Source organism: Armigeres subalbatus, chromosome 2 (genome assembly GCF_024139115.2).
Source record: "Armigeres subalbatus isolate Guangzhou_Male chromosome 2, GZ_Asu_2, whole genome shotgun sequence".
NCBI classification, from domain to species: domain Eukaryota; kingdom Metazoa; phylum Arthropoda; class Insecta; order Diptera; family Culicidae; genus Armigeres; species Armigeres subalbatus.
In genome coordinates, this window is record NC_085140.1 from 16763932 (window position 1) to 16788684 (window position 24753).

The window sequence follows — 24753 nt, forward strand, 5'->3', positions numbered from 1 at the left end:
CTACCGACCGCGTCATGTCGTATCTCAACGCTTTCAGCGGAAACGTATTCGGATGAAACGATCATCCTTAGACAACGCGTAGCGCGCACCTCAAAACTCGTCAATCAACTGAAGACCAACTTTTTCTCATTCGTTTGCCAACGACGCATACGCCAAAACCGCACCCATACAAATATACAAACAAGTATCATTCACGCAATCCACCATTGAAGCTACAGTGTAATAACGGAAATAACTCCCACATATACAATAACATCCTATAGATCTCCGCAAAATGAAAGCACGGAAATGTGTTTGCATGAAGAGCGTTATAGGGTGACTCGGAAAATATTTTTTTCAATAAATCAATTTATTTAATAATCATTTCAATTAATTGAATTGTAAACTATAATCACTACACCGATGTTTTGACATCTGTTTTGATCGAGCCTGTGACAAGCGCGGTGTCATCATCATCAATAGACATAGACCGCTGTCATCATTGAAAATTAGTATGAAAAAAAATTTGTGCCCGGGACATCCTGGCTACGATTTGGCGATGGGCTAAACAATCCAGCTTTCCACGCTCGGTAATGGCGGCTTGTCGATGTGTAAAAATCAATCGGTTACTGTACTTTTTGACACTAGCTGGAGGAAAACTCACTGGCGAAAAGGCCTTTTTTCCCTTCCCCTCACCCAGGAACGCCAGTGGGCTTTCCTCCAGCTAGTGTCAAACAGTTCAGTGACCGATTGATTTTTACACACCGACAAGCCGCCATTACCAAGCGTAGAAACACATAACATATAGGCATCTTTGCCGTAGAATGTGGTCCTTTCCTAATTTTTAAACGCTAGCGAACCTAGCGGTGAAAGTCAAGCTTTACTCAACAACGAGCATAAGACAGAGCAGCAGCGCATGCTTTTCTGTTTCTCTCTATCGCCTTGGATACACGGGAGGGCCGTTCGTCAATTGTTGATACACAAAGAGTTCACTTTGAATTTTGCTGTTTGTTCTATGATGTCTATCTGTTTTGTGGTGGAAAGCTGGATAGCATGACAGTAAATAGCCTGGTTTTGATAGACAAGGAGCAAAAAACAAGTCGAGTCAAGTACGAGACACTGAAGACGACCACACAGTTGTGGTCGAAATACGTATCTGCAAAGATATCGAAAATTAACTGGTGGAATTAAATGGAGAGTACTTAATTCGTCTTAGACGGTTGAATATCCCAACAAACAATTTTAGCTGAATAAGCTAGTTTTTCAGCTGAAGAAGACTGTTTTTGGTCATATAAGCGCTTTACTCACCTCCAATGTTTGTTGGGATATTCCACTAAAAGAGCTTTATATATTTTTCCAAAAAACAAGGTTATCTACCAAACATTTATTGAGTTTAGCAAACCTTGCAGGAAAAGGGAACGTATTGAAATAGACGAATCCAAGTAAAAATAAGAAGAAGACACACGACGGTGTTAACTTTGACAGATCCTACAGCACAGCATAGGGAGATCATTTTAAAATGCTTATAATAAATTCTAGACAAATTGTAATTAAAATCTGATTGATGTACGGTACGGAAAAAGTTCTGAATTACATATCTGGAAGCTTATCTCAATTTTTTGAATATTTTCCAAAAATGTATCTATCATACAGTTCGGAACTTTTTCCGTATCATACATTAATCAGATTTTAATTACATTTTGTCTAGAATTTATTATAAGCATTTTAAAATGATCTCCCTATGCTGTGCTGTAGGATCTGTCAAAGTTAACACCGTCGTGTGTCTTCTTCTTATTTTTACTTGGATTCGTCTATAGGCAAGTGAACCGACCTTCGAATCCATTGGTCAAGTAAATCCACAATAAATATTTTCATTGCAAATATTTTTTTTGACGTAGGATTACGTCCTTCCGGAAGATAGGGGGTCATTCTGCCGATTCAAATCTGAGACCGTCACGAAAAGTGGTCAGGAAGTATGGGCTAATAACTCAGCCGTCTTTCAACCGATTTTAAAGATTTTGGTGTTAATCAATCGACGAACTCTTTAAGATTTTGCTCAACTATCGAAAAAATACATTCAAGCTGGTGCGGATAGAATCGATTTGGTTGTCAAACTGAAGCCGGAGCCAAACATTGAAGATTGTGGTTATGTTCGTTTTAGATCTTATATTGAGAAGTATTGATATTATTTTGGGAAAAAATAAGAATAAACTTAGTTTGAGTTTTGCATTCTTTGTAACAAATATATTCACATTATATTTCGAGTGGATAATTAGTAGGAATGGAACTAAAAAGCACTCGTTACGAGATTTCACGAGATTCAGCAGCTGATTGGAGCAGGAATGTATGAAAACCATCGTAAAGTCATGTAGAGTCTCGCGCATTCATGCGCTTTCATGCAGCATGGAAAGAGCAATTCGAAAACCGGGAAATGTTTGACAGCCGGAGAACTGCAAAATAATTCTGCTTATACACTACTAGAAATCCACACATATTTATTGGCAAAAATCCATAGATTTAACTCATGATGTATATCAGCGCACACATAACCATTCTCCACGCAAAAAACTAATAAAATATTATATCCAGATCTGGGTGGTGCGAATAGAATCGATTTGGTTGTCAAACTGAAGCCAAACTTTTCTATTGTGCCGGAGCCAAACATTGAAGATTGTGGTTATGTTCGTTTCAGATCACGCAGCAGAATTTGGTATGATTAAATCTAAAAAGTTTATTGTTGAATTCAACAATAGGCCTATTATTGCATCAAAAACATTTTATTGTGGATCCAACAATATTTTATTGTTGAAACTACAATAATATTTTTATTTCAACAATATTTGATTTTGTTTTGAACTTGCCTAATTAAGAAATAGTGTGTAATTTTTTAAGTGTACTTATTCCAAGATTTATTCCAATAAACATGAAAATATGTTTGCCACGCGAAAATGAATTAACAATAGTGCTGTACATAAGGATGGTGGAAATGATACACTCTGAAAAATCTGCACGTCATATTTACCTGAAAACAAATGTGGTTCTCATCCACCATACTTTTCACGTAAGAGTGACCTGAATGACATGTAACCTGAACAAAGTTTAGCTTCGTTGAGTTACATGATTTATCCGGTGAATCTGACTGGATTTTCCAGTAATAATGACGTGAAGTTTGAAAGTAGTTACGTGTTTGATCAGGTGAACCTTACGTGGATTCTACGTACCGGTTACGTGAACTTCTAGTGAAAGCTACATGAAATCAGGCAACCACAACATGGTTTGAAATATATTGCAAAAATGTTTTTTTTAATGAATACAAAATAAGTTAGTGACGCCCGCAGCCGTAAAACGGAGACCTCTTCGCATGTTGATGTGTTGAAATGCATTTGATGCAGAACGATGTTTTTATCATTAGACAGGGAATGCTGTCATTCGGCCATTGCGCTTCGAAGTTATCGCAAAAACACTGTTGGAGAACAAATCAAAGTTACTGACGAATATCGAATGAAATTTATCAGATTTGTTGAGAAATGATGAAACTAGTTTCTTTCTCGGAAATTGCTGCTATTTCCGCTGTAAAATCATTCAAAAAGTAGTCCACCCTTGGAAGCTGAAATCTGGAATAACATTTCAAATTAACGCTATCGAAAAACTGTAATTTCTACCTTCATGTAGCTTCGTCTTCTTCCATATCACTACGAATCTTATAAATTTCATCCGACTTCCGTTGATATTTTTTCAAAATCCCCGCCTAGTTGCACCTGAAATATCGCTTACTTCTGCGAAGCCAAAATATGTTTAGGTTATGTGTCATTCATTCGTACGTAAGTGTCAAGTCAATCTCACGTGAAAAGTATGGTGGATGAAAACCATATTTGTTTTCAGGTAAATCTGACGTGAAGATTGTTTGTAATGCTGTTTTTCCGCAAATACAGAAGCTGCAATCACACGAACACAATCTCACTTAAATTGTTTACGAGTACATACAAACATATTCACCTTGATTTTTAGTACAAGTTACGTGAATTTCAGGTGAACATTACTAACGTCACGTAACAATCGTCGTTTGTTCAAGACAGATCAGTTACGTGATTTTTCACGTGAATATGACGTGATGATTTTTTAGAGTGTAGGAAACCGAAGGTAAACTCATAGCTGATTCAAATTCCTGCAATTTTTGATATTCACACTATTCTTTTTAATAAATACAGGACTTATGAAATCGTCTTGACAACCAATGGACGCTCTTCTTCCAGCAGGTGGATTGCCGTCTCTGTGTATAATGAAGGGCCTGACAAATTAGATCACATAAACAGTGGTAATAATTCATGATTTACAAAAATAATAAGACAATAAAGTGGTACTTTAACATCTATTACTATTTGTTCTTTTTTTTATTGGCCTCAAAATAATAAATAACTCCATACAATCGATTCATTATTATTGCTTCAACAATATGTTATTGTTGAATCAAAAATACAGAGACAATTAATTCAACAATAATATTGTTGAATCTACTCTCAACAACACTATTGCTTTGATTGTAGAAACAACAATATTCTTGATTGACTCAAAAGATAAATATTATTAGCCCTGAGTTAACAATATTTATTGTTGAATTCTAACCGGAATATTGTTGTTTCTACAATATATTTTCTGCGTGATATTGAGAAGTATTGCTATTATTTGGGATAAAAATAAAAATAAACTTAGATTGAGTTTTGTATTCTTTGTAACCAATATTTTCACATGATATTTCGAGGTAGGAATGTAATTAAAAAGCACTCGTTACGAAATTTTACGAGATTCAACAGCTGATTGGAGCAGGAATGTATGTAAACCATCGTAAAGTCATGTAGAGTCTCGCGCATTTGTGCGCTTTCATGCAGCATGGACAGAGAAATTCAAAGAGCGGGAGATGTTTGACAGCCAAAGTGACTGCAAAATAATTTTGCTTATGGGATTGATTTCAAAATATCCCTCTACTCGCTTGAGAGCAGAAAAGCGGCTCTATCCGCAGCACCCAGATCCAGATAAACTTTATGTGTGGTCTCGAATTAGCAATTATTTAATTTATGTGTGGTTCTATATTAGGGTGGCTCAAATTAGTATGGGAAAAACTTTTTTCAATTTTTTTGATGGGCCGCCCTCTTATTCGGTTCTATTTGATGCCTTGGTGCTCTGGACAAAATTTCAGCCAAATCGGTCAACGTTTGGGCGGTGCTAAACTCGTTGGAAGTTTGTATGCAAAAATGTATGCAGAAACATCCAAAAACAGTGAATTGCAGTTGGACGGCACAAATTACGAATAAGAACTTTAATACTCATTCAGATCTTGTAGAATTTAATACAGAATGTTATGCAGAAAACCGCGAGAAGTTTCAAGTTTGCCCGGCTAAGTTATTAGCATTTCTCTGAAGTGGGGTTTGAGCAAATTTCGTTTCTTTTACCTTTGAAAAGAAATAAATTCACCCCTACAACACTCCAGTAAAATGCTAATATCTTTGCCTAATAAACTCTAATCTTCTCGCGGTTTTCAGCATAACATTCTGTATTTATTTCTACAAGAACTGAATGAGAATCATGGTTCTTGATCGTAAATTGTGCCATCCAACTGCAAATCACTTTTTTGTGATGTTTCTGCATACATTTTTTCATATAAACTTTCAACGAGTTTAGCACCGCCCAAACGTTGGCCGATTTGGCTGAAATTTTGTCCACAGCATCAGGGCATCAAATAGAACCGAATAAGAGGGCGGCCCATCAAAAAATTTGTAAAAGTGTTTTTTGAGCCACCCTAATTCTATATATATATATCGATTATATTAGGGTGGAGCTATTGCAAAAAATTATAACGGCGACACATATATCTTATATAGATATTTTTGGCAGTGTAGGATTGATTTCAAAATATCCCGTTACTCGCTTGAGAGCAGAAAAGCGGCTCTATCCGCAGCACCTATTGAAAAATTGAATTTTACTGGGCACTGATAAATCGGTAGACCAACCAATCGCGTATGTGCATCGCAAGCACAGGCATCAAAATGCAACTTACGGGCTCGACTCCAATCCTCAGTTCAATTAAGTTTTCTCGGAGAGCGGACACAACGATGACGCCCGTAGCAGCAGTCTCAGCAGAAAGCGGAACATCGAGAGGCCATCGCCAAAAGCAACAATCTTCGGACTATCGTTTAGTTACTGTTAGTGGCGCATTGTGGAAAGAAAATCGGTTCTTCTCAGGATCAAAATTTTATGAGAAGAAAGGGTTGATTGCAAAAATGGCATCGATTACGGTTCCGGATACCGGATAGAAAAGTGAAATTTTTACGCAAGGTACGGACTAGAGACCTCGATAAGAGAAACGCGGATAGAAAACTCTTCTAACACTGCAGCCAATCTTCTTCATTAAAGAACAACACATGAAAAGGAAGAAACGGTTTATCCAGGTAAAATTTAACATGTCACTATTTAACGTGTTCATATCACATGACAATACATTCCAATAAACAAAGCAATTGCATTTCATAATCTATCATTGATTTGCATAACAATTGTAAAATGCATTCAAAATTTGTTCATTCATAAATAGTATTAAATCGAATTGAGCCGTTTTCAGTATTTGTGCCGATGTTTTGACTGCTTGGTAGGTCTCTTGCTCGATTGGCTGCTGTTTTGACGGTTCGATTGGCGGCACATGCCAATCCGCGTTTCTCTTATCAAGGAATCTTTGGACGGAATATCATTTGTTTGCTATGAATGATTAGAAAGGCGCATTGCGGATCAAAATCGATTCTTATCAAATCTACCATTGTATGCAAGAGAAGGTAGAGCCGAAGTATTTTCTTCAAAGTGCAAATCGTAACCGCCTGGCGACGGTAGAAAGTTGGAATAGGTAGCAGTCTCACATCATTGAGTTGCGTTAGCAGTCAAACGAGATTTTCCCAAGATTCTCATTTCGGTATTTTTGCTGTTTATTATTCGCGAAGTCGAAGCAAAATTCTTCACACAAACAATGACAGTTCTTTACGGGTTTTTACAGTAGAGCAACAGAGAGAAGGGGATGGCGGCCATGTTTCACTCAAACTCTGACAGATAGCAATGGGATTTCCCATAGGAGGGAAGAGCAGAATTTGCTTCGACTTCGCGAATTGAAAAGGCGCGTCATTGGAAACAAAACCATCATTTTACACGAGTTTGCATCGGTGATGACGAAATCGAGGTGGTTGAAGAGTTCATGTACTTGAGAAATTCGGTTCCGCATCATGGCAGGAAATCGTACGTACTTTGGACTCCGCAAAACACTCCGATCGAATACATATTTAGTTTGCCGCCAATACCAAATTGACTACCTACTAATAATGTTGTTCAATTTCTTATCATTACAAGGTACACTATATATAATAGCCCTGTTTGTATGTCCGGTGACTATAGCCAACCAGACGCAGCACGCGGGGAAATTCTCACGAAAAAAATAAAATATTTGACACTTCAATTCTTTTTGCCTTTCTCGTACAACAAAGTTGTACCAGAAGGCTATAATTTCACTCCAAAAGTGTGTATGTGTGTAGCACATAAATATTTTTTTTTGTTAAACGCGTTTCATATAGAAGGGCTTGACAGATTCGAGTGCAACTGGTTTCATTCGACGGAGCAAATTTCCTAGTTGGACACTATTGTTTTTGTTTTTTAATAAATCAAGCAGTTTGGATTATATTTTTATTTTTTAATCAACAAAAACACAAATGCACATTGAATCATTAATCATTTTAGCCGTGGCGCAACCCACGGTAAGTAATTTTTAAGCAACGTACTAGAATTGCACCAAATCTTTTTACCGCCGAAATGTAGGCAATAAGCACTGTATTTACAACATTAATTCGAATTCAACATATTGAATCGAGAAAGGCATCATCACCACCGGTGGATAAATTTGGGTTTTACTATCAGATGCAGAAAACAAAACCAGTGACAACCTTAGACAACCAGACACAGCATTTGAAAAAAATCACAGGCAACAGATTTTTTTAATGCATGAATTAATGAACCGTTTATATAAAAAAACACTTGCCACGGGCGCTACTGCGTCCACAAATAAACTAGTATAGAATAAAAACCACAATTTTCAAGAAAATTTTGATTGCAGCATTCTCGTATAAGCGCAAATATGCGCAAGCAAATCGCTCACTGAAAGGTGGTACTAGAGTTATATTTCAATCCCCCATTTACAGATTAGGGGACATTTGAGGACATTAGGTTTGCGGGACCATTTTATAGCGAAGAATTATAATAATTAAAGTTTTTGTTCTACAACTTTTTGATATTAATCCTCGCGTGCAAAACAAACCAAACTATCCGAAAACTAAAGTTTTAAACTTTGAAATGGTATATAAAACTTTATATTTGGAGAAAAATTGACTTCTTAACATACAAATCAAAGTAAGTAATGATTTTTTATTTTTATCAGCTTTTTTCACTTCGCCAGCCCATATCTTTAGACTGAATAAACATAGTGCTTTAATATTTTCCGATTTTCTTATCTAGGGTATATACTTTCATATGATATATAAATTAGAAAAATTGGAGTCAGTAAATTTTCCGATTAAAAGCCACCCTTTTCCCCTTAGTGCTATGGTGAGGTGCAGCTGTTGGGAGAAATATCCATCGAGAAAAACCATCCGAGTGGCAACCTTGGGTCAAAGCATGTACAGTGTTTTGCTTTCACAATGTACTCTCAAAATACGATTTGGAAAAAATACGATATGTAAAATTTCAAAACGCAAACTTCTCGGAGCCATTCAGATGATCAATTGGTGCCAGTTTACAGGTGATGGATCAATTTTATTTAGGAAATCTACGGAAATCCTGCGGAATTTCGATTCAAATCACCTGTAACGGAATGTTTCGAAATGCCGCATATCTTTTTGCAATACTGCTGTCGTGCGCTCCACGCTGCACTTACTTAATAAAGGTTGGTATCGTGTTCAAAAGAAATTCCTTTTTCTATCCCAATCCCATGTTAAATTCCGTTTACTGAATCGGAAAAGTAAAAAGTTGAAAAGAAATTTCTTCAACAGTATCCACCTGAAAAGAACAAAAATCAAAAAGGGAATTTGTAAGGTTCCCACGCAAACTAATGGGAGATGTCACTTTACTTTCGGAAAAATAGTCTGCTCGATTATTCCGCAAGTAAAAGTGACATTTTGCTCCGTGCAGATCAGTTGTCAAAATTCCGCTTGGTAATATTGAACAAAGTTCCGTAACCTCTCTACTTTTTAAGTGGATACTGGGCCTAACTCTGAAATTTAAATAAAATTTTATCTTTACTAAGACATAATTACGAAACATTTTTTATTACAACATTTTTTTTTCAAAAAGGTCATTTTTATGGATTTAAAATATTTGAACACATAAAGGTGTTGTTGGAGCTTCTTTCTAGTAATTGAACACATTTTACCTTCATCAACATTAATTTTATAATCAATCGGACACGGTTGAACATCAGTACAATATGCACTTTGTGACTATACATAAAAACTTTTAAGGCCCGATGTCCACGTAACGTCTTTACAATGTCACGTGTGCGCAGCGTTAAAATAATGCAGGTGTGCATCGGCGCGCCGACACTGCGTTTCTGCTTTTTCCCGATGCACACTTGAGCATTTTTAACCCCGATTGAACGCAGTGTTAAATAAGCCGCTACGTGGGAATCGGACGTAAGGCTCGATGCCCACGAAGCGTCTTTTCAACGGTGTGTGCAAGCCGCGTTCAAAGGTCGCAAGTGTGCATCGGAAAAAAGGCGGAACGCAGTGTCGGCGCGCCGATGCACACCTTCGTCATTCTCACGCTGCTTACATGTGGCGTTGAAAAAACACTACGTGGGCATCGGCACTAATGCTTCCAAAGCCTACAGCATCATTTCTTGAATTTCTTCGAATGATTTGCCTTTGGTTTCCGGGATTAGAAGGTATATCATCACGGTGGTTCCAGCGGTACTAATGGCAAAAATCCAGAATGCTACGTACGTCCCTGCTCCATCCGATATGACTTGAAACATTTTCAAAACCATAAACACTATAAACGATGTTATCACAGAAAATACTGAATTTGCATTGGCTTTGATCGATTTAGGGAACACTTCGCCCAGAATCGCAAAAGGAACAGTTGCCAAGCCGAGCGCATACGATACGATGAATTCCAGAGTAGCCACGAACGGCACCCAGCTGAAAGCATCCACATCATACCCCTTGGCATCTAATGTGAAATAGATGCTGCAGATCGCCAATCCAACGAACGAGCCGATACTTGAAAACAACAACATTGGTCGACGTCCAGCTCTGTCGACGAAAAACGTTGGAACAAAAACTGCCATTAGCTGAACTACTCCCAACATGATAGACAACTCTGCTGCTGAAAAGTTCATATCCAGCTTCGAAAAAATGGTTTGAGCATATCCAAGAATGGCGTTGATACCGGTTAGTTGCATCCCAAAGGACAGCAATAGAATAATTCCCAAACTTTTTCGATTACGTTTCGTGAAAAGGTCGGTAAGCGAGGCTCGTTCGTGTCGATTCCTTTCAATCAGTGATCGCATTTGATGATACTCTTGCCGAAATCGTTCGCTGTTAAAGTCGCATCTTCTTAACCAACGTAAACTTTCCACAGCGGCATCGTCATTGCCACGAGCAAGGTAATAGTACGGCGACTCAGGCACCCAGCAGAATGTTACTAAAAATATGATCGGAATGCTGAAATTTATCCAAGCCAATGTGCGAAAACTGACAAACGGCCCAACACTGTATTGCAATAGAAACGCCAATTTAGCCATAACGGCTACTAGAACGCCTGTGGAACCACGAATATTCTTAGAAGATATCTCTCCCAGATAGATTGGAGCAGCTGCCAAGGACGTTCCATACGATATTCCATGAAGAAAACGTGCTACGTATATCGTGGGTACATTTGAAGCGAACACTATCATGATCCATCCCAACATCAGCGGGATCATCGATACGATCATTGTGTATTTTCGACCATAACGATCCACTAACGGACTCATGACGACCGATCCTAAACAACCTCCTATCGATAGAATCGAAACGATCCATGATCCTTGGGCTGCTGTCACCTCGATGTGCGATTGTGGACTAAGCAGCGCTGGAATTGCTGGAGATGACCATCCGGCTGCCGATACAGATGCGACCAGCGATAGCGTAGCTGCATGAAAGTATATTTGATGATTAGATTACTGGAAATATAGAATATGAACTATGTTCGTGTGTACCAGAAACTGCCGCAAAATACTCGTATCGGTAGTTGATTGATTCAGTTTCTTTATTATTGGTGACCATCCTAACCGCTTCGTAAACTAGTACTGAAGGTTTGGTAATGGGGGTGCAACGGTGTAATCTAAGCATTTCGGTATAAAATTTAGTTATCAAGGTGTACAATAAGATTTCGACAGCGATTTGACAAACACACGACACGAGACTTTCTTCCCATTAACGAGCAACTATACTAGAAGATAATGCGCCGAATGTTTGCATCTCGTTCATTCACTTGTTCGTTGCCTGTATTGATAGTCATCAGTGATTCAGTCAAATCAATCAAGTAGGCACTTTCCCATTCTAGTAGTATGTAATCCAAGCACAAATGAATGTAATGTTTATTGGTTTACGAGGTTAGTGGCCAATACCGGCATTCAAGTTACAAAGAAAAAAAAATGCTTCACTGCTGTCGTCTTATCAGGAGCTCTGTATTTATGAGAGTGCAATTGACCGAATTTCGGAAGTAGGGGAAGATCCCCCAGTGACACATAAACCCTTCAACGAAAAACTCTCTAATAGTCTAGGTTATGTTAACTGGTATATTCCATACAGAAAATATGATCTTTGAAGGTTCATACAGATTCAAATGAACCATATTTGAGCATTTGAATACGTTTTTAATGTATTTTAATTATGCATGTTGGTGGAAAATATCACTGTTCAGAAAAGTGTCCCCTAGTACCGGATATGTTAATGTGAACTCTCCAGCTAAATTTCTTACATCCTACTGCAAGTTCCAACCTTTTCCATTGTCATTTTCAACATTTTTTTTTGCTTGTTTCTGTAGTTTGCTGATACCTTGCTGATAGTAAGAAGAAACAATTAAATTTAAGTAGGTTCAACAATCCCGACGTAAAAAATGGTTATTTGCTCATATGAAAAATTTCACTATTCGGATGTCGGACACCGAAAGGGATTTCGCAACATAATCTTCTATATTATAAAAATGAAATGTTCTGTGTTCGTATCCGCATAACTCGAAAACGGCTGGATGGATTTTCTTCATTCCTTCAGCAGATATGTTTGTTACAGTTTCCGACGGGTTTATATGATATTTCCTCATGTAAAAATTCCGAGTAAGGATGAGAAAACTGAAATTAAGATTTGTATAGGAATTTCGCTTGAGTGGTTCAGAACGCGCATTTTCGCCTACTGTGCAGGACAACGTCTGCCGTGATATATATAAGAATACAAGAAACATGATCGTTGTTCAAAATATGGCTTACATTTACCAAAACCACATAATCAGAATGTTCGATTGATTGTAAAATTATCCCTTCAATCCTTCTAAGGTAAGGTGGAATATTAAAATTTTGAGCATTTTTTTGTATTTCAAATTTAGAATAAAGCTTACAATATAAGGATCTAATATTCCTTGCAAGTAAAGAACATTTAAATAGTTTTTTTGCACTACATTATAGAGTAAAGGTTGGTTTACAGTTCGGAAAACGTTACGGCGAGATTTGTTCCGCGATTTCGATACGTGTTTTGCTCGGGACAGTTTTCCGCCGATAAGTCCCCCCTGTCAAAACATTTTCCGTAACTGGGTTGTACACTTCAGGGATTTGGTTCGGATTTATCGAAACAAGAGTTGGAAAGAAAAGGAGACAAGGGTGGCGTAGCGGGAGAAAGGAAGAGAATGAGTGAGTGAGTGAGTGAGAGAGAGAGAGAGAGAGAGAGAGAGAGAGAGAGAGAGAGAGAGAGAGAGAGAGAGAGAGAGAGAGAGAGAGAGAGAGAGAGAGAGAGAGAGAGAGAGAGAGAGAGAGAGAGAGAGAGAGAGAGAGAGAGAGAGAGAGAGAGAGAGAGAGAGAGAGAGAGAGAGAGAGAGAGAGAGAGAGAGAGAGAGAGAGAGAGAGAGAGAGAGAGAGAGAGAGAGAGAGAGAGAGAGAGAGAGAGAGAGAGAGAGAGAGAGAGAGAGAGAGAGAGAGAGAGAGAGAGAGAGAGAGAGAGAGAGAGAGAGAGAGAGAGAGAGAGAGAGAGAGAGAGAGAGAGAGAGAGAGTGAGAGAGAGTGAGGGAGAGCAAGAGAGAGAGAGAGAGAGAGAGAGAGTGAGAGAGAGAATGAGTTAGAGCGAGTGAATGAGAATGAGGTAGAGCAAGTGAGTGAGAATGAGTTAGATCAAGTGAGTGAGAATGAGTTAGAGCGAGTGAGTGAGAATGAGTTAGATCGAGTGCGTGAGAATGAGTTAGAGTGCGTGAGTGAGAATGAGTTAGAGTGAGTGAGTGAGAATGAGTTAGAGCGAATGAGTGAGAATGAGTTAGAGCGAGTGAGTGAGAATGAGTTAGAGCGAATGAGTGAGAATGAGTTAGAGCGAGTGAGTGAGAATGAGTTAGAGCGAGTGAGTGAGAATGAGTTAGAGCGAGTGAGTGAGAATGAGTTAGAGCGAGTGAGTGAGAATGAGTTAGAAGGAGTGAGTGAGAATGAGTTAGAGCGAGTGAGTGAGAATGAGTTAGAGCGAGTGAATGAGAATGAGGTAGAGCAAGTGAGTGAGAATGAGTTAGAGCGAGGGCGTGAGAATGAGTTAGATCGAGTGAGTGAGAATGAGTTAGATCGAGTGCGTGAGAATGAGTTAGAGTGAGTGAGTGAGAATGAGTTAGAGTGAGTGAGTGAGAATGAGTTAGAGCGAGTGAGTGAGAATGAGTTAGAGCGAGTGAGTGAGAATGAGTTAGAGCGAATGAGTGAGAATGAGTTAGAGCGAGTGAGTGAGAATGAGTTAGAGCGAGTGAGTGAGAATGAGTTAGAGCGAGTGAGTGAGAATGAGTTAGAGCGAGTGAGTGAGAATGAGTTAGAAGGAGTGAGTGAGAATGAGTTAGAGCGAGTGAGTGAGAATGAGTTAGAGCGAGTGAGTGAGAATGAGTTAGAGTGAGTGAGTGAGAATGAGTAAGAGCGAGTGAGTGAGAATGAGTTAGAGCGAGTGAGTGAGAATGAGTTAGAGCGAGTGAGTGAGAATGAGTTAGAGCGAGTGAGTGAGAATGAGTTAGAGCGAGTGAGTGAGAATGAGTAAGAGCGAGTGAGTGAGAATGAGTAAGAGCGAGTGAGTGAGAATGAGTTAGAGCGAGTGAGTGAGAATGAGTTAGAGCGAATGAGTGAGAATGAGTTAGAGCGAGTGAGTGAGAATGAGTTAGAGCGAGTGAGTGAGAATGAGTTAGAAGGAGTGAGTGAGAATGAGTTAGAGCGAGTGAGTGAGAATGAGTTAGAGCGAGTGAGTGAGAATGAGTTAGAGCGAGTGAGTGAGAATGAGTAAGAGCGAGTGAGTGAGAATGAGTAAGAGCGAGTGAGTGAGAATGAGTTAGAGCGAGTGAGTGAGAATGAGGTAGAGCGAGTGAGTAAGAATGAGCTTGAGCAGTGAGTGCGAATGAGTTAGAGCGACAGACTGAGTGAGAATGAGTTAGAGCGACAGACTGAGCGAGAATGAGGTAGAGCGACAGACTGAGTGAGAATGAGTTAGAGCGACAGACTGAGTGAGAATGAGCTAGAGCGACAGACTGAGTGAGAATGAGTTAGAGCGACAGACTGAGTAAGAATAAGTTAGAGCGACAGACTGAGTGAGAATAAGTTAGTGCGACAGACTGAGTGAGAATGAGTTAGAGCGACAGACTGAGTGAGAATGAGTTAGAACGACAGACTGAGTGAGAATGAGTTAGAGCGACAGACTGAGTGAGAATGAGTTAGAACGACAGACTGAGTGAGAATGAGTAAGAGCGACAGAGTGAGAACGAGTTAGAGCGAGTGAGTGAGAACGAGTTAGAGCGAGTGAGTGAGGATGAGAGAGAGACAGAGATTTTTTGTCAAATTTACGCAAATTGTCAAATTATTTGGCTTCAATAAGCTTAACTTGGCATATGCTGTTGTAGTGTATGATTGGTTGCATCAACAACATCGTTTTGACACTTATAGTACCGGTTTTTTAACTGCTATGCTTGAGCATAATACTGCCCCCACTCGCATTACAGTCCCATTTGACTTTTCGTCAGTTTTGAGTTAGCCCAATAAATAGGGTTCATTTCTTATGTACTTCCATAAATCATAATAAAAACTGCGATTTTGTATGCCTATGAGTGAAAAAAATCATAGTCATAGTCCCATATTGAAAGTACCCGCATAACAAACCCACTAAGAATTTACATGAACTAATTGCTCAAAACTAAACAATGTTTCGATCAAACTAAATCGCTTTACGGTAATCCAGCGAATGATGAGTAACGTAGCAAAATTTTAGCAAGATACGATAATGTTTCAATTTATTAGATTTTTTAAAAGTTTCATATAGAAGATTTGGAACTTCAATAGCTGTTATCTCAGTAGGCGAAAAAACGATATGGGACTAATATGTGGGTGGGGCAGAATAGATGTATTTCCGAACGAATTTCTAAAGGAATTCCTTAAAACATTTTCGAGGAATCTGAGATGAGTCAGCCGTGGGCTGAAAATCTCATTAATAAAGACATTAAAAATTCCGAGGAATGTGCTATAGGAACTCGTAAAAGAATTTACAAAGGAATCGTCAAATGATTTTCTGAAGGAATATCCGTACGAAGTTCTGAAGGAATTCCCGAAGAAAGTCCCAAACGAATTTCCAGAATAATTCTTGAAGAAGTTTACTAAAGTTCCTCTAAATTAGTTATTAATAAAATCGATCGAATTTTCGAAGAAATTTTAAAAGAATATTTGCAAAAATCTCTAAAGTATTTTACGAAGGATACCTTGAAGGATTTTTTTTAATGGAATTCTGGAGGAAGTTCCGAAGGAATTCCTGAGGGAATTTTTTTTGAAGCAATTCTTAGAATGTCTCTTTGAAGGAATTTCCAATTTAATTTCCTGGAGGAATTTTTGAAGGAATACCTGAAGGAATTTTTGATTGAATGATTGAAGCAATTTCTGGATGAACTAATTTACGAGTCAGGGCCATGAAGCAAAACCGTGCAGAAGGTGACTGGGTTCGATTCCCGATCAGAATTTCCGGTTTGGAATTTTTTTTGACCTCCCTGGGAATTAAAATGTATCATCGTGTTGGCCTCACGATATATGAATGAAAAATGGTGACCCGGCCCAGATAAACCACGCATTTAACACTAAACTGCGAGGCGGCAATGTGCTAATGGGATATGTAACCTCTGCCAATAAGAAGAAAAATATGACGACAAAACATGTTTTTTTTCTTCTTTATGAAAGAGGCGTTCAACTCTTGGCTGGTTCACTTTTGGAGAAAACATGTGATTGTGAGGCCCAATATTCAGAATTTATAATGAAATTTTCGAAATTTCACGGAAATTGTTCAGTATTTCAACGAAAATTTTTCCGGAAGGAGAGGTTTTCGGAATTTCAACGGTAATTCTCAAGGAAATCATTGGAATTTTCACGAAAAACAACAAAAACCCCCCTGCAAAACAAAACCTGCCAAAGCCGTCTTTCCCCCTACTACCTGTGTCCATCTCACCTATATGTGAGATGGACACAGGTAGTAGTATTTCCATCTACCCTCTATAAAAAGCATAATCAATGGAGGCGCATGGTGCTTGTGTTCAACTGATAATTTAACTCAAAGAAGCTAGAAGAATGCTATTCAATGCGGATGTGCGTGTTGCACTGATAAGAACATCTACTGACAGCATTGGGATGTATATAATTATTAGTCTAACGCATCTTTGAAACACAGTATTCTTTGGTTCCATGACATGGAGCCTTTATAAACGTGCTATTGATTTGAAAAAATATATTCAATTCAAAAATCAAGTCTTACAGTTCATCCAAATCACTTTCCCCAGTTCATAACTTGCCTTCAATATTTAGAGAATACAAAACGATGCGTCTCTCAGCTGCTATTATATCAGTTCGTTAGCGTAATCATTATCACTTTAATTGTGTACATTCGATTTCGGGAGTTATGACCATTTACAATGATAGGGATAATGTAGATAAAAGCGTACCCCGAACGGGCTTTTGTTTCTGTTATCTGTAATACTCCGTCTGCCTCATGATGGTGATGATTATGATGTCCGAAAGCCAATCAATCAAATATCTCGGATGAAGTAGCTATTTGTGTTATGCTCTGGGGATATTTCACCTAAGGCATTGACTCATTTGAAATTTTGAGTTAATAGTGATTGGACGTTGGCCTAGGAATTGCTGAAAACCAAGGAATCGAAGTACTTAGGAAGATTTTACCTTCGCTGTAATCATGGGTGTTTGGGAAAATGTTAGAGACTTTGGGAAATACTCCAATCAATATTTGGCGACGTTCACAGGTAAATAAATTCTAGAAAGAAATTACTCCTTAAAACAATCATGAAGCAATAAAATTCGAATAAACATCACACTAAGCTGTTCACCAGTACCTGTTCTTGTGTAATATCTGTTCCGTAGTCTAATGCAAGGTGTTAAGTGTTCATTTCATACTTTCTCTTCTCTGGTCGAAGACGGTGATTCTGTCATTTTCATCAAAAAGTAGATGTAACGTTGTGAAGTCACACCATGTAAACATTCCGATAAGATATGTGATAACCCTAATCTGTATAAATAACCAATCATGTGTGTACGACACCAATGAATTGTAATTGATTGCGCCCATTGACCATCAAACCTCGCATCTACCGAATGGAACGTTACCGTCCTAATTATTATCTTATCTCCACATACCCCCTGCAAAAAAAATCGATTGACCCGTTGTCATCCTTTGTTTATACGCAGTTATCGACATTTATTACACCTTTACTCAATCTTTCAGTTACACTACTCACATTTGCTGTGGTTGCTTCGTACGGTTGGACGTCACCAACACTTCCGATATTACAAGCTGACGATTCGCCTCTACCGATAACTGCAGATGAGGGTTCATGGATTGTGTCGATCCTTGTACTGGCCTCCATTGCCGGTCCTATTCCAACGGCATGGTCGATCGATAGATTCGGTCGCAAGTACACTATGCTCTTTGCTGCTATCCCTACAATTATCGGATGGATCTTGATCGGTGTAGCCGATTCCGTAACCGTACTTTACGTATCCCGATTGCTGAGCGGACTCTCATATGGTATGTCATACTCATCAATGCCCATCTATCTTGGTGAAATAGCATCGGACTCAATCAGAGGTTCCATTGGCACGCTACTAACTGTAATGGCTAAAGCTGGCATCCTCGTAGAATACAGCGTCGGACCGTTCGTTGGGTTTAGGACACTCGCTTGGATTTCACTGGCATTTCCGGTGGCATTCTTCTTACTGTTTATGTGGATGCCTGAATCGCCGTACTACCTTCTGGCTAAAAACAAAGATGAATCAGCTAAGAAAAACCTTAGCTGGCTTCGCAAGCGCGATCAAGTTGATGACGAGTTGGCTATGATGAAAGCAGCTGTTGAACGATCAAAACAGAACAAAGGAACGTTCCGCGAACTCTTTACACGAGGAAACGCCCGATCGCTGATTATTGTACTCGGGTTGGGAGCTCTGCAGCAACTCTGTGGAAGTCAAGCGATTATTGCTTATTCACAACAGATATTCGCAGAAGTCCAAAGTGGCCTAGAAGCTCACGAATCTTCGATTATTATGGCAGTAATTCAGTTGCTAACTGCAGCTTGTTCTTCGTCCATCGTCGATCGTGTTGGTAGAAGACCGCTTTTACTTATTTCAACAGCTGGTTGTGCTGTAGGGACATTCATCGTTGGGCTATATTTCTTCTTACAGCAACAAGGTGTCGAAGTTCAAAGCGTTAGCTGGATCCCATTAGTAGTTATGATGTTATACATTATTTCCTACACTCTCGGATTAGCCACTGTCCCGTTTGCCATCCTGGGCGAGCTGTTTCCATCTAACGTAAAAGCAGTAGCAGCGGCCCTTTTCACAATGTTTGCATCATCAGTTGGATTTGGAGTATCCAAGCTCTATCAAGTGATTTCCGACGACCTTGGAACGTATGTATCGTTCTGGATCTTTACAGTATGTTCGTCGTTGTTTGTCATATTTGTTTTCATGCTGGTGCCTGAAACCAAAGGAAAGCCGTTGGATGTGATTCTGGAGGAAATGCGCAACAGTCAAAGCAGGAGCTTGAATTGCGGTAGCAGCTGCGGTCGAAGCAAATCCGTGAAGCTTTAAATGTTTTTAAGTAGTTCTGCATGATATTTGAAATGCTATCATATAGCAAAAATGATTTTAATTTATGGAATGGATTATAAATTCCCATAGATGCTATTATGATGATCTGCGAATCCTCCGTAGACTGCGTGATTGGCGACTTGTAGCCATGGACCGAGCTGAGTGGAGACGACTTTTATGTACTGCAAAGGCAACTCCGGCTTTAGTCTGAGACATTTAATAAATGAATAGATGCTATTATAAGTTATTGGATTGAATGAAAGAAAACCATCAAATCACATCAAACAGTTTGTAGAGGTAGCATGTTAGCTCGGTGGTTACTATTCGGGAAGTTGTACGTTACACGACGCGTTTTATAAGCAACTCTAAGACTACGTTCAGATTGGTGTTATAGCTACTTGATATAGAGAATCTTGACCTCATATGCATTATTTACAGTGAAAATTAGATTTGTGAAATTTGATGTCAAGCTACTCCATATCAAGTGATATAGCTCGTAGTCTGGATGGCACATAAGTATAGATTGTGTATGAATTTATTATTAGAGGCGTGTATACAACTAAAGATTACTTGATACTTTATACTTGATGGGTTACAGCTCTTCGATGAACCTACGCCGAATGAAGTATCCTTCTCCACTGGACTCGATCCTGGGCCAATCGCTTCCAGTCGCCCTGAACGTTGAGCGCCCTCAGGTCCTCTTCAACTGCAGAAAGCCATCGTGTACGCGGCCTTCCACGAAGCCTGCGGCCTCTTCCGGGTTTTCTACTAAATATTATCTTCGCTTGACGTTCTTCCGGCGTACGAACAACGTGACCAGCCCACCATAGTCTGCCATGTTGAATAAGCTTAATAATATCCAGCCCTTTATTCACCTGGTACAGCTCGTGATTCAAGCGACGCCGCCATATACCGTTCTCCTGTTTACCGTCAAGTATTGTCCGCAGCACCTTACGCTCAAACACTCCGAAAGCTTTCCGATCAACCTCCTTCAACGTCCATGTTTTATGGCCGAATAAAGCCACCGGAAGAATCAGAGTAGTATACAGCACGAGTTTTGTTTTCGTATGCAGACTACGGGACTTAAGCTGGTTACGAAGTCCGTAATAAGCCCTATTTGCAGCTGCAATACGCCTTTTCACCTCGCGGATAACATCATTATCGCACGTCACTAATGTTCCAAGATACACAAATTCTTCCAACACTTCAAATTTTTCACCATCCAGCACCATTTCGCTACTAATGAACCCACGTTGATTGCCAGCGACCATATACTTCGTTTTGCTGGTATTGATCGTGAGTCCAATCCTCGCTGTCTCCCTCTTAAAAGGCACAAAGGCCACATCATGGCGATCAATCCCGATAATATCGATATCGTCCGCAAATCCCAGAACACCGAGTCTCCGAGAACAATTTTCACGTCATGCTTTGGGCACTCTCCACAGTTTATCAAGACATTCATAAAACGTGTCCTTCACGTCGTCGGATTTATCGTTTGTCGGTGCGTAAACGTTGATTAGGCTGTAATTGAAGAATTTTCCCCGTATCCTCAACACACAGATTAGTTCGCTAATGGGGTTCCACCGCATCACTCGCTTCATCTGCTTGCTCATCACTACGAAACCAACTCCATGCTCTGATTTTCCGCCGCCGCTGTGATAGATGTTATGCAGTGTTGGTCGTGTAGTCCACGGCTCGGAATTCACGTTCTCCGGATCTGGGCCATCGGACTTCTTGAATAGCCACGTTCACTCCAACCTTCTGCAGTTCACGAGCCAGAAGGCTCACTCGTCCAGGTTCATTTAGGGTCCTGACATTCCAGGTACCGAGTTTCCAATCATAGTCCTTATTTCGATGCCGGATCGGTTGCCAAAAATAACGTTCTCTTTTTCATCTATCTCCATTTTTCGTGGTATTTGAGGGGCTTCAACTAAAGACTAACAGGGCGCCAAATGCTACGCGTGTAACGCTAGAACAGAAAACAAAAATAACACAATTCAACAGCATCACGCACGACGCTACGACAATGCATGCAATTTTGGCACGTCAGATTATCCTTCTTGCTCAAAGACAGGTTCTGAAATCGTGCTCGTCTACCAGTACTTAGTTCTCCTGAGCATCGTTATGTCGCATGTTAGTGTCAGGACATCGGATAACTCATCACCACTTAGGCCTAGAGTCCAATTTTTTCACCGTAGTGATTTCTCCTCGAATTTCTCCAATAGCTCTGGAATGAATTCTGAGTGCGTCATCATGGGTCAGCTATAGACTAACGCAAAATGAACTCCCCCAAGAAATTATGACGTTTGAGCGGGTCGCATAATGAACGCAAAATGAACTTTTGTTCGAGAAGACGACCCGCTCAAATGTCAAAATCCATCGGGTGAGTGAATTCGATGAACCCCTGCATAAGTCTATGATGACTCGCCTTGTGTACGCCTCCCCACGGACCATCCATTAGAGGAGAGTTGATCCTCTTTTCTCATTTCCGATGTATCACATCCAAAAATATATAAACCTACGCGGTTTTCGCACAGACTCCCTGAGAAATATATTATTTAACTTAACTAATATCTGACAATCTGTAAATTGTTGTTCTTTTGATACACAATTTACTTGTATGAAATGCTGTCAAAAATGGGAATTTAAAATATTTGGGGCGTTCTCCAAAAAATTTCTTTGAAATAAGTAGAAAGTTGTTCTTAAATTTTTTAAATACTTTGTAATGAGCAGGTCGTTTCATGTTTATTTGTTCAATATATGTTACTCGTAATATCCGTTATTTGTTCAAATTAATTTGCCAAAACAGTTGAACCAGTCTAGAGCCAGAATACAAATTCACTGCATTAGCGTTCATTTCCGTTCATGAGCGACACTCGCAAGAAGCGCAAATCAAAGTTAATTATGTGAGTTCCTACTGACGTTGTGAGCGGCCGTGGGAATTGATTGCCCCTAAAATGATGAAATCTGTGTGGCTTGTAGCACATGCTATCGCCCGCGTGCATCGACCCGTTGAGAATCCTTTCAGGATGCGTTGACCTTTGGCTTTTTCTTTCCACCCAAGATTTTGGGGCCGAACAGCGAGATGGATGATTGAAGCTGTTCGTGGAAAGAGACGCAAACATGCGCGAATATGATTATTTAGAGCGCGAGAGTAATTTTCGGAATCACGAAATTAACTTCGTGATGTCCGGTGATGCAATTGATAAATTAGCGGTTAATCTGAGGTTCTGAAGTTCTCTTCAAACTGATCCGTGGAAGAGGGAAGAGTGGCCCAAAGTTCACGCGCCGTGGTGTCTTGTATAAGGTGACATGAAAGATAGTCAATTAGTGAATCTTAACTAAAACTAGAATTCCTTTCCCATAGATTGTAGCAATAAGTAACTGTGTGTGCTATTGTGAAAAGGCGGTGTGTTATCGTGTGTGGCTTCGTGCAATTAAAGGTATTCGTGCAATTCGTGCTTATTTGTGCTAAATATGATGTTAAATTAACACGTAGAGCGTGTATTAAATTATTCTAAAGGTTTCTTGAAAAGCCGTTCAACCGTCCGTGGCACCACAACCGGACTCCCAGTAGCCATTTCTGACCCCACTGTCAGGCTCAGAAGTTCTCCTGGGGCACGCCGGAAGAGAGACGCTTCCGTTCACCACGCTCACTAGGCAGGACGAATCAGCAAGCGCAAACGTTATTTCCGTTCCTCTAGTGACGACTAGGGGAACCTCGACGCACGTGTCGCGTCGCGCGCAATCGAAGAAAGTAAGTAGCGAGCGATGATCGAGTGAGCCGACCGCCAACCAGCAGCAGAAAGGCAATCCGCCTACCCCGGCGGCAACAGAGCATCGTAGTCGTACGAGAGCGCAGCAGGAATTCACCGCTACCCCCTTTCCGTTCATCCGGCGGCGTCAACATCGTCACCGAAGAAGGTCTGTGAGTACCCACCACATATTACATTCATGCGCATGACTATTTAATTCACGCCGCAACATTGGCGTTGCGTGGCGTGCACGGCCGTTTTTGTAAGACCGTGAAGAAAATTCTGTGAATCGAAAACCCATTAGGTTCTGCAGCATGACGTCACGAATGAATTCGGTCCTCGTCAAATGAACTTTTTTGACAGTTCAGTAGTACTTTCCACTGACTCCGACGAGGACTCCGACAAGGTTCGAGTTCGTGATTGGTTGGCTGCCCCCGAGTCCAACGCGAGGTACTACTAATCTGTCATCAGTTTGAGGTTAGATACAGACGCTGCAGAACCTAATTGCGTTCGCCGAGGCGAACGAGAGATTCGAAATAGCACGTCATTAGAATGCACACCTTGCCGAAGCACACACGATAGGTAAACAGGGACCATAGCATGGGAAAGGTTGAGAGAGAATAGGAAGGAAGCGCGAAGAGAGAAATGAACACTAGTGTAAGATAAACGTTATGAATAAAGCTTGTATTTGTCGGGATAAAAGCTCGTTTTTCCACGCGTAATGTAGAAACATTTCAGCTGTACCGTATGAATGTTAAGGAAGCGGACAGATAGATTCATGCAATAAATGTTGGTCCCAATTAAGTGAAATGAGTTGAGTGTTTTTCATGTCACACGTGTCCCGTTTGTAGTTTTTGTTATAGAAATTGTTTACTGGGAGGTTGGCTCCGAAACCAACCGGGCAACTTTTAGTCGGACACGGGTCGGTTCGATTGGGAATTTCAGGATACTTACTCTTCTTCTTCCTAGTGGCATTACATTCCCCACTGGGACATTGCCATTTCGCTGATAAGACTGATTCGTGAAACGTTGGACGGATCAAAATCAAGTGTAAAGGGTTGCGGATGAAATTTCGACAACAATTTTAGCCTGGATTGAAGCAGGGTGGTGCACTCTCGAATTTACTGTTCAATCTCGTGTTCAATATAGCGCTTGAAGCAATACACTACAAAAAACTAATATTTTTTATATATGTAGCGACACATAAAACCACAAGAAAGCATAAACCATACATTTTATTAGTGCTTCATAAATCACATATTTATACAGTTACCCTCAATAAACCATCGTTATTAAAAATACTTGCACCCCTTTTCAAGAATATGGCAGAGACTAATGCTACGTTTAGACAAGGCAAGTGAATTGAGCAAGTCGCTTGAATCGAACGCGAACTGAACGTGTAAACACCTTAATTCAATTCACTTGAACGAAAAGAAAATTGAACATGTTCAACTTTTGGCAAGTCAATTGAATTCAACTGAGTTGTTCAATTCACTTGCCCTGTCAAAACGTAGCATAATGGTTAAAAACCTTAACACCTCACACATAAAATTGAACATGCGGGAATAATACACTGCTAAAAAAATCTATATAATGTTTATGTGCGACCGATAT

The 24753-nt window shown here is 39.8% G+C and overlaps 2 protein-coding genes across 3 annotated transcripts; one reads left to right on the plus strand and one right to left on the minus strand.

Annotated features, from left to right (window-relative positions):
• Positions 1 to 7575: 7575 nt before the first annotated feature.
• On the plus strand, positions 7576 to 19612 carry LOC134214063 (facilitated trehalose transporter Tret1-like). 2 transcript variants are annotated; one of them, XM_062693506.1, is made up of 2 exons: positions 7576 to 7763; positions 18024 to 19612. In XM_062693506.1, exon 2 carries the CDS (start codon positions 18221 to 18223, stop codon positions 19382 to 19384), a length of 1164 nt encoding a protein of 387 aa, XP_062549490.1. In that variant the 5' UTR covers positions 7576 to 7763; positions 18024 to 18220; the 3' UTR covers positions 19385 to 19612. The 2 variants fall into 2 exon arrangements, with proteins under 2 accessions (XP_062549490.1, XP_062549489.1); XM_062693505.1 differs by lacking the exon at positions 7576 to 7763 and adding an exon at positions 17067 to 17544.
• LOC134214062 (facilitated trehalose transporter Tret1-like) lies at positions 9425 to 11395 on the minus strand. The gene is made up of 2 exons (XM_062693504.1): positions 11258 to 11395; positions 9425 to 11190 (listed from the first exon to the last, which is right to left on the minus strand). The coding sequence occupies exons 1-2, from the start codon at positions 11388 to 11390 to the stop codon at positions 9881 to 9883; spliced, it is 1443 nt and encodes a 480-aa protein (XP_062549488.1). The 5' UTR covers positions 11391 to 11395; the 3' UTR covers positions 9425 to 9880.
• Positions 19613 to 24753: the final 5141 nt, after the last annotated feature.